A 9,987-nucleotide genomic window follows, 5' to 3' on the forward strand; every position below is an offset into this window, starting at 1 on the left:
AAATGTGCCATAAGAATATGCCTGGATGAAGCGCTTGTGTGTGGGGACGTGAGTGGGATGTGTGTGGGTGGCTGTGGATGAGTAATCTGAGTACATGTGGAGATTCTTGGGGTGAGTAAATTGTAATGGAATCTTGACATCTTTTGAACACGCAGGAAAAATTAACTTTTGGAGGGAAAGTGTTCAGGAAGATCTTCCACATAAGCAGACACAATATCCAGTAACCAACTGACTTCTTCATAAACTTTTTGTCAATCTGAAACTCTTTTGGGGTTTATTGTTTCCATGTATTTTACTCTTGTCTGTTTTTTGAATCCTTTCTCAATTGATTTACTTATTTTTGCCTTCATTTTTCAAACAACATGATATTACCATAAAGGCCACAGTGAATGAATAAGATGATACTTTATTGATCTCCATAGGAGGAATTCGGGAGCTTGGGGGGGAGGCATGTCACAGCATGTCACAAATAGACGTACAAAGTGTGTCATCATTTCATTCCTGAAGCTTTTGTCATCTAATTCTCACTTTTACCCCACATTTCTCTCACATAATACTCTTTAAAAAGAGACTTCCTGTATTTCGTCCTCCTCATAAAGGGTGTGAAGTTGTTGAAAAACTGTAAAACTCGGGAATGATGGATCAGTGAACGACACCCCTGAGACTGATGAAACTGGATTGCTTTTATCTATTTTCTTTTCATTTCTCTCAACATATGATTTTGTTGAGTAACTGTACCCACGGTTAATTGGGAGAAAACATTATCTTAATCTTCAACATGGACCAGTATTGGCAGAAACATGAGACATTAGTGCAGCATTCAGCAGCTCGGAGAAATCAGCCCATGCCAGGAACTCTGTCCTTTGGGACTGCAAGGTCAGCAGCTGCTGTGACAATCTAAGCTTACTCTGTCTTCATCATATATTTTTGTAAATCTTAAAGTGCCATTTTATTCTGGCAAAATAAAACGCTGTTTACATTGTTGGTAAAATAATTGAGCAATTTTGTGCCTCTTTACTGATTCATCTCCACAGGCATGTGGGTGCACTGATGTGGTTTATGAAAGGAGAATGTATGCCCAAAGCCTCCACTTAGTGAGGAATTTAATTTTTCCCCACTTTCCATTGTTTATTTCTGATCATTACAATACTCCAGAATGGGAATCATTTCCTAAATGGTAATTCAGGGAAAGCTAGTGGGTGAATCAATTCAAACAAAACTTGATCTATATTCAAGTATTAATGAATTCAACAATAAATTTGTTGTGTAATAAATTTTCGAGATTCCATTGGCTGTAACATCGTAGCAGTTCTGAAATTGATGTGACAAAAAGATACTTGAATATTTGGTTGATGTCATGTTGTCAGTACTGTCATCAATACTTCGAAAAGGTAATGTATTACCCTTTTTACTTGTCAAAAAAAGGATTATAGTTACCTTCCACTTGTTTCACAGTATATGGATCAGTATCAAATTACCATCAATATTTAATTATGTGAAGAGAAGTCACCAGTTTTACATTGCCGAAATATAAAATATTGGAATATAAATATATTGTGTAATGAGCAACAATATTTACAGACAACAGAAAATAGAGTTATGACAGACTTTGTAATTGAATTACATTTTATGTCTTTTTTTTTATTTTCTTTTGCAACGTAAAGTAGCCTTTTTTGCCTAATTTTCCATTTTAAATTGTGTTTATTTTTATTTATTTTTCTTTTAATGACAACAGAAATTAGAGTTACGACAGACTTTGTAATTGAATTACATTTTATATCTTTTTTTTTATTTTCTTTTGTAACGTAAAGTAGCCTTTTTTGCCTAAGTTTCCATTTTAAATTGTGTTTATTTTTATTTATTTTTCTTTTAATGACCTGTTTGAATTCAAGCAATGTTTGAATACAAATGGATATCACTAAATTCAAGTGTGATTTTGAATTTTCCATTTTAAATTGGCAATTTTACTTCCGCGGAATGATTAATTATTCCACATATAACATGCTTCTTAATGCAAACATTTGTTGATGAAAAGTGTATAAATTGTTGATCTATGTGCAATCAACAGGGGAAGAATGGCACAAAGTTGTGTTATTTATTGTAATTTCCACTCAAATAGTGAAACTATCCTTTCAACTTTTTAAAAAATACATGTATTATATTTTTTCTCTCAGCTACTACATCTAAATAACAACGTCATGCTATTATTTACCTTTGCTTTTGAACCCCTTCAACAGAATACTGTTACAGGGCTGAGGACAATGTATAACATCGACACAATCGCTGTAAGAGTATCCCACTATGAAATGAAAGAAGTTCTTTTAGGAATCCCGGTTTCACACTGCAGAGGAAACTCACCATATTTGGTAAATGACGTCATGTCACGTGCTGTTTGTCCTGAGCAATTCCAGACAACACTATTTCCCGTAACTACATAGGGGCGTGGCAAAACTATATGACCGCTTTAAGAGTTTACAACGTTGCAACTATCCCCAGATTTTGGCCTCTAGATGTATGACTCAGGATTATAAGATGTACTGAGTGCACTTTTTTGACTTTGTCGGGAGATTTGAAAAAAATTGAAACGTTATTTGCTTCCTTGTTCCCCCTTGTAGACGCACTCTCTTGGACTCTACCGGGTCGCCGCAGCAAGGTGGGTTTACCTCAAGTTTGAACTAGCATACGAGATTCAGTTTGAAAGTTACTTCTTCATCGGATGTGCCGGCCAAAAACCCTACCTGGAACTAATTTTCATTATTATTTAAACAGGAATGATGCATCGTAGCTCAGGAGGTCAGGGAAGAGGGAACCCAGGGTATACAGGCAGCACCCCCGGATCAAACCCAGTTTCCCTGGAAACCACCAGCACCTTAACTTCACCGGAGCAGGTAGGTACCTTCTATGGTAACATGTAAACTGTTAGAGAAAGTTAATATGTTTCTATTCCTTGGAGTGAAGTTGACTAGTTTCCTTCAATTGCTGTACTTTGTAATTAACTATCAGATCGACAGATAACTCGGTCCCATTTACCCTGCCGTCAATGTGAGATCTTAACTTTAGTTTGTAATTCAATGTTTCATTCAGTTTTTTATATGTCTCTTAAACTATGCTATAACTGCCCTATCATAATAGATTAAACTGAGTCCAATGTATCTTTTCTATGGAGATCCTTTAGTTTTTTGGGGGGTCATTGTGAAGTGGAAAATCAAAATATAGTGAAAGGTATCTAAATATGGTACTTTTAAATTACCTGTTTACAATTATGAAAATCAACCAAAATCAGTCATTATTAATGTGTATTGGTGTTGATTGTGTATTCACAGAAATTTCTTATGGCCAGTGGCAGCCACTTTGTCCCAAGCCTAAATGCGATTACAACTAACCAAGACCTCCAGTGGCTGGTCCAGCCCTCCCTTATGCATCCACCAGGGCCCTCGCAGTCCCCAGTGCCTTCTTATCCATCCCATTCAAGGGCACAACCTCAGGGTCCATCACATTCCCATCCCCATTCCCATTATCACAGACCAGGGGTCATCAGGGCAGCTGCCAACACTACAGCTTCAACAAGGCGCAGGAACGATGAACATGTAAGAAAATGAAATCATAACGATTTCTAAACAGGCAGTGTATCATCTATTTAGAAAATAATTGTGATCAATCTGAGAGCAGAAGTCTTCTTTATTCTGATATACGGTAATAGCTTGTGAAATACATATACAAACGTGTGGGTAATGGCTCAATCAAGCCTATGTTACAAGTGTGTCAATTTCCTGTTGTGCTTAGTGACACATCATTGCTGTTTCCGTAAGATTTTTGCATGTAACAGGTCAGTTTAGAAATGGTCCAATATTATGACATCTTTATAAGAAAAAAAAAACCTCTGGACTTTCTGAGATAGTTAAACGTGAACTTTGGATTTGTAAGAGGCAAGTAGACTGTTAATGTAGGTATGACGTTATTAACTTTGAATCAGTATTGATTCAGAGAAATAATCACCAGTGACACAATGACCCTCAAAGATCCGCCTTTTGAAAGCAAAGCAACTTTTTATACGAAGCAATGCAGAAACATTATCGTCATGACTCTATTCAACAAATCAAAGAATAACTGTAATCTCCATTAGTCCTGACGTATTTTTTATTTATTTTTTTGCTCAATGGGCCCACACCCCTGTCACAGTTGTACTCTTGGATTTGTAGTCTTATGGTACAGGAAGTAGACTGATACGTGACTCACAGGGGCAAGTCACAGTACCATGACTCACATCTGAGTCACTGCTAGCTTCTGAGACTGACTCACCATCCTGAAAGGGCGGGAAATATTGGATCAACAGCAATTATTCAGCACGGTGCAAGTTGAAGTCAAGAATGTTACAAGAGCATAAAAGCTCAAACATTTCCGAACCTTCTTCCCGCCACACCAGTGGTGACTCACTGTGCACACATGGTGGTAGTATTTCTCCTGTGTCAGACTGGATTAGTTGTTTAACAGAGGCAAGTCGAAGCTTATATGTATAACAAGGATTGGTCGATAATGTAGCGACTACATTATCGATATTATCGATTCTCTTACTGAAGTAAAAGTTCTGACCACAATGTAGTCAGAGCCTTTACTTCAGTAAAAGTATAGAAAAAGTGATTTATTCAAACCTGACTTTTCTTACAAAGAATTAAAAGAAAAATGTACTTAAAGTATCAAAAGCAAGTATTAATTTTACTGTAAATGATTCCCCGTCAGTTTTCAATATTATAGCATTTTTTTAAAATATTATCATTAATACAGCCTTTATATGTAGGGTCATGTGTGATTTTATACATATATTTGTATACATTTCTTGGTAGTTGAACGTATGACATCATCTTTACCTGTTAAGACCGTCACCGCCTTGAGAACCAAGTATCTCTTGGAAGTGAACTGTTCTCAACTCACGAACAAAAATTTAATTCTTCAGTTTGGCGTAAAAATAAGAAAAATTAATCTGCTCTGAAGATATGTAATGTTCACCAAGCAGGAAGGAAAACTGCAATCTGCAAAGTAATTACACTAAACTAAACCATTAAGTGGCCTTGAATAGAAAATAAGCAAGGTAAGAACAGATATCTTGTTTTTTTACAGTATGGTGGTCGAATAAATGTACTTAAAAGCCACCATCGACAATAAACTTTAAATTTTACAAATGTTTGAAAGCCACTTCTATCATATGTAATATTCTTCTCCCTATTCTTAATCACCTTAAAGCTTTCTCAGGAAGAGCTGGAGAGACGGAGAGTAAGAAGAGAGCGGAATAAACTGGCAGCGGCTAAATGTCGTAATCGTCGTAGGGAGCTGACAGATTCACTGCAAAATGTGAGTGAACTTTGAATCAAATGCTGGAAGCAGGGCACTAGTCCTACCAGTCTACGTGTAAATCAAGCATTGAGAATTATTCTGTGTTTTTTCTCTTGATGTAGGAGACCGACCAGCTGGAGGATGAAAAGTCACGTTTACAAAAGGAAATAGCGGAGTTACAAAAAGAAAAAGATAAACTTGAGCTCATCCTGGAGGCCCATCGTCCTATTTGTAAAATTGAGGAGTCCGACTCAGAATCCGAGCAGAACCCATCACTTTTGACCGTAGAAGACATCAAGATTGAACCTGAGCATTGCAGAACACCTGAACCCTCAAGAAAACTGCCAGCAAAGATGGAGAAGCCTAAACCAAAGATAACCATCCCCACCAAGCCTTTGACATCATCCGCTGCTACCTATGACTCAGAGTCACTTCATACACCCATCCTCATGTCTACTCCCTCTCTCACCTCATTCACTGCTGGCATGGTTTTCACCTATCCCTCTGGGTCTTTAGACACCAATGCCTCCATCACATCCCATGGTGCATCACATCAGGGGAATGTCCCAGTGTCTCAGGCACCACAGCCTTGTGGAGTTGCTCACCGCCGCAGCAGCAGCAGTGGTGACCAGTCAGATCATTCACTTCACTCCCCAACGATCCTCACCCTGTGAGTGATCGCTTAGTCCTCCTAAAGACACAATGCTCAGTAACGATAGCCTACTGCGGCGTCACATGTGAGACTGGGATTCTCCATGCAACAGAATTGAAATGACTGTTGCAATTACATTTCAAAGTGACGTGCGTGCATCTGCTTCGTCACATCTTTTTGTTACACGTGTTTTTTACTAATGGTCAAAGAGGCGACATTATCACAATTTAAATGTTACACTTTTTTATAGTTCACTTATAATATGGCATGAGGAATATATGGGATAAAAATGTAAGGGTAAAATCATGCTCGCCTATCAATATATACATATATATCTGTGTATATATATCATCTCAATAATTATGATAGCTTTTTCTAAAATGAATAACATCTAATCATATATTTTGAGTCATGAGTTGACGTGCTATTAAATTTACTGACATAGTTACATCATGTAATGTAACACTACATTTTCTCATGGAGGGAAAGAAAGTTATTTGTCTGGATAGATTATTGACCACTACGGCTGGGCCATAGGAGTTGATACAGATGATGTAATCACATATATTTATTTTTAAGAGTGTAATATATTTTTGATAATGTTTTATTCTTTTAGATAAAGTAACTATTTTGATGGGCAGTGCCTTACTTTGACCTTTGTATCTGTTTTATTTCAGAGAAATCCTAACAGTGTGAAAAGTCACAGCATGAACATAACTCGAATAAATGCATCTCAAAAACAACGAATTACAGCTATAGTGAGAAGTAATCATTCATATGCATCAATTTGATACACATAGTTACAACTTAGAAGTATACAATGCTGATATGAAGATGTCTACGCATTAATCTGAGGAAAATCTGAAAGTCAGTCTAGCTTGACAATTACCGAATTTTTATTATTAGATAAGAAGAGATAATTGTTCATTTGGTTACAAATTCTCCAGGCTGAGACTTCTTTGTGAGTATGGACCTGAAATGCTTAAGGTTTACCGAGCTGCGATTGGTACAATAATGTAGAGAGTAAACTAGAAGATAATCAGTGATGAAAATTATTATTTGCGGTTTTGAAAGTCAGCAAAAGTTTCTTTCAGTATATTCTGGTGAACTCATGGCAGCTGCATGTAAAACACTGTCCTCTCTGTTTCTCTGCTTCCCGAATATGTGAATCTCCTGCTGATACTTACATGGCTCAGAGGGCATTGGATCGCTCTGCTGAAAAGGATTTAGGGGAGAGAGTTAAGAGACAGAATGAGAGGCAGATTGAGAGCTAGAGGGCAAAAAGAAATCTGTATACGCTGCTGTCACAGGATGTCTGTACATCGCTAAGTGGGTAAAAGCACAACCCTCTTCAGCTTCTCCGACTGTGCAGACAGGGATCCAAAAATAAAACTGATGAACATCCATAAAGTTGGCCTGTGTGCCATGAGATGAGTAGCAATCAAGCATGGTGCAGAAATCAATCCTTCATGCTGTGCTGTGTAAATGCGAGTGACTGTTTCGGCAAAGTCAAACACATAAATAAAGGTCGGAACGCCAGAGAGTGTCATACCTACTGTATTTAAAGCTCTTCAATGCACTACAGGCATAGCCCACCAATAAACAGCTAAAGACCAATTATTCTTTACAAATCCATGAGCATTGTGTATGATTTAAACAAACAAACAAACAAACAAACAAACAAAAAGGTTAGCAATGCCAGTTAATACAGATAAATCAAGATAAAGAAGGCTCAAAGAGAAAGTTTGCCCTACTGTTACGGGGTAAATACAAAGCAAGAGTTACAGAGAGCTGACCATCGTCAACTTAAAACTTGGTGATATGCTAATTTGTCTACAACAACATTGGTATAAAAATGTAACAGGAGAGAATTGAAACATCTTGTCTATTAATAGAAATAATGATAGACCTTGTAGTTTGATACAAAGAGTTTCCAGTTTCTTAGAAAAGTGTCGGACAGAACTCACACGTCAGTTCAGTTCGCAGTGAGGTCCACGGACATCTATCGTGCCTGACCCAAAACTTTTAACAAGAGTGTGCTGGCTCTGCCTTGGCTCTAGCTTGTGTACATGATGCACAGCAGCCCCCCCCGACCCCACCCCAACCCCAAAAGTAAACCTGAAGGGCCTTCAAATCAGTCTGGTTAACGGGGACAATCATCATGCACATATGGCACTCCAATCCTGCCCTGAGGAAGAGTGCATTAGATATTCTAGCATCTAGCAAATATTGTCCTATTTCCTTTTATCACAATGTATCTATTTCAGTGCTATTGAAAGGTCAATTGACTAATATGGCTCAAAACTGGATTGAAATAGATCTGTGATTTAAAGATCCACGATAACGCTGTCCAGTGCAATTGAAACAGGCTTTTTTTTTTTCTACCAGTGTAGGCTAGTCCAGTGCATGAGATCAGTTAGTATAGACCACTTTTGGGTCCCAATTTTTTTTTCTTTTTTAAAACAACAGACCACTGAAAAAAGAACCCCTTTCAAAAACAGAAGACTTTATAGAAAAACTGTAAAACCTTCATCAAGTGGCAAACATCTATTAAGTGTCTCTGTCTGTCAGTCCAGAAAAAAAATCATCCGGTAGTGGTTGAAAACATTTGTGAAGTCAAAACGTAGTGGCACACAAATCTTGCAGCATTGAAAAGGCTGAGATGCTTTCGCTCCCTTCCGCCTGACATCAGTCATCAGGTGAGCAGACGAGGTGGAGCTGGTCTGGACTCCCCACGCTGCCTGTGCTTGAGCTCCCATCCCCCAGGTCCCGGGCCACCATGCAAGGCAGGGTGAGCTCGGTCGACCCCCCGGGGCTGGAGTCACTCCTGCTGACGCACTCCTCCTCCAGCACCAGGCAAAGCTCCTTCAGGTCCAAATTCTCCTTCACCAAGCCGTCCTGCATGCGTTCCAGGTCGGCCAGCTTTTTCAAATACCCGCCCAGGTCCTCCCGCATCACTTTCGCCGCGTGGTGGCCGAACAGCTGCCACTCCCGGGCCAGCTTCTTCACTTTGAGCCTGTCGTCGTCCAGAAAGCAACACAAGTCTCGCAGCTCCACGTTCTCCTCCTGCAGCCGCTGGTTGATGACTTTTAGCTCCCTGATTTCGAGGAGGTGTCCCTGCAGCTGTTTGTTTACCTCCTTGATCAGTCGGCCGCGCTGGATCAGAGCTGAGATTTTCTCCGACTCCTCTTTACGCAACCGACTCACCAGCTCCTCTTTGGAGCACGCCAGCAAATCCTCGTCGGACATCTTCGACAGCTCCCGATTTAATATCTCGCCGTCGCTACCCATTTTTTCTCCCCTCGGAGAGTCCCTGAGAATCTATTAAAAGCGCCGGGATGCAGGCCTGGTGGGAGAGTCGGTCCTTGAACGCATCACAACATCTTCATCTTCCAGATGTCACAGACGCAGCCATTACAGCGACAGATACACGGGGGGAACTTCATCCAGACGAGGTTTTGCGCTGAATCCAGTGTCTGCAATCTGCGTAAAAATGCCCCGATGAGTGTGTGTGTGTGAGAGAGAAAGAGAGAGAGGGGCAAAACTCAATTCGTGTCAATCTGTCATCATCCTCTCTCCTCTCCACAGGCCTCCAGGAATATCAGAGCTTAACTCACCACCGCTTGTGTTTTGACGGCAGATGTGCCGTGTCGACGGCTAAATATATCCGAATATCCACTCGGTTCAATACAGCATCCTGCAGATGTAAGTGCGTGTGTTATTTTTACATGGTTGGCCTCGTCTGATCGGGCAGTGCTCGCCTCGGCTGAATGAACTCGATCCCCCCCCCCGGTGGCTGACGGATGAGTCCGCAAGGTGCAGCGGCAAGCTTTTCAAAAATCATTTATTTTCGAAATCTAGATAAGATCGAAAAAACGAACCGTAGTCCATTGTCGCCCATTCCTCCTCAAAGCGAGTGCATCGTTTATGATCATCTTTTAGGGCCGGACTGTGACCGCGTCAATGTCCGCCTACATTACGCTACTTCCACGGTTGTGATTTCACTG

General features: G+C 39.7%; 2 protein-coding genes across 2 annotated transcripts; one reads left to right on the forward strand and one right to left on the reverse strand.

Moving 5' to 3' along the window:
• The first annotated feature begins 643 nt into the window (after positions 1-643).
• On the forward strand, positions 644-7,516 carry fosl1a (FOS like 1, AP-1 transcription factor subunit a). The gene is made up of 6 exons (XM_086158175.1): positions 644-876; positions 2,616-2,653; positions 2,770-2,888; positions 3,324-3,587; positions 5,239-5,346; positions 5,451-7,516. The coding sequence occupies exons 1-6, from the start codon at positions 779-781 to the stop codon at positions 6,000-6,002; spliced, it is 1,179 nt and encodes a 392-aa protein (XP_086014301.1). The 5' UTR covers positions 644-778; the 3' UTR covers positions 6,003-7,516.
• A 5-nt stretch (positions 7,517-7,521) lies between these two features.
• Positions 7,522-9,972, reverse strand: ccdc85b (coiled-coil domain containing 85B). The gene is made up of 3 exons (XM_086158180.1): positions 9,862-9,972; positions 9,598-9,677; positions 7,522-9,463 (listed from the first exon to the last, which is right to left on the reverse strand). Exon 3 carries the CDS (start codon positions 9,269-9,271, stop codon positions 8,669-8,671), a length of 603 nt encoding a protein of 200 aa, XP_086014306.1. The 5' UTR covers positions 9,272-9,463; positions 9,598-9,677; positions 9,862-9,972; the 3' UTR covers positions 7,522-8,668.
• Between the last annotated feature and the right edge of the window lie 15 nt (positions 9,973-9,987).

This window comes from Fistularia commersonii, chromosome 13 (genome assembly GCF_037954325.1).
Source record: "Fistularia commersonii isolate RoL2024-O1a breed Wild chromosome 13, RoL_Fcom_v1.0, whole genome shotgun sequence".
Classification (NCBI taxonomy): Eukaryota; Metazoa; Chordata; class Actinopteri; order Syngnathiformes; family Fistulariidae; genus Fistularia; species Fistularia commersonii.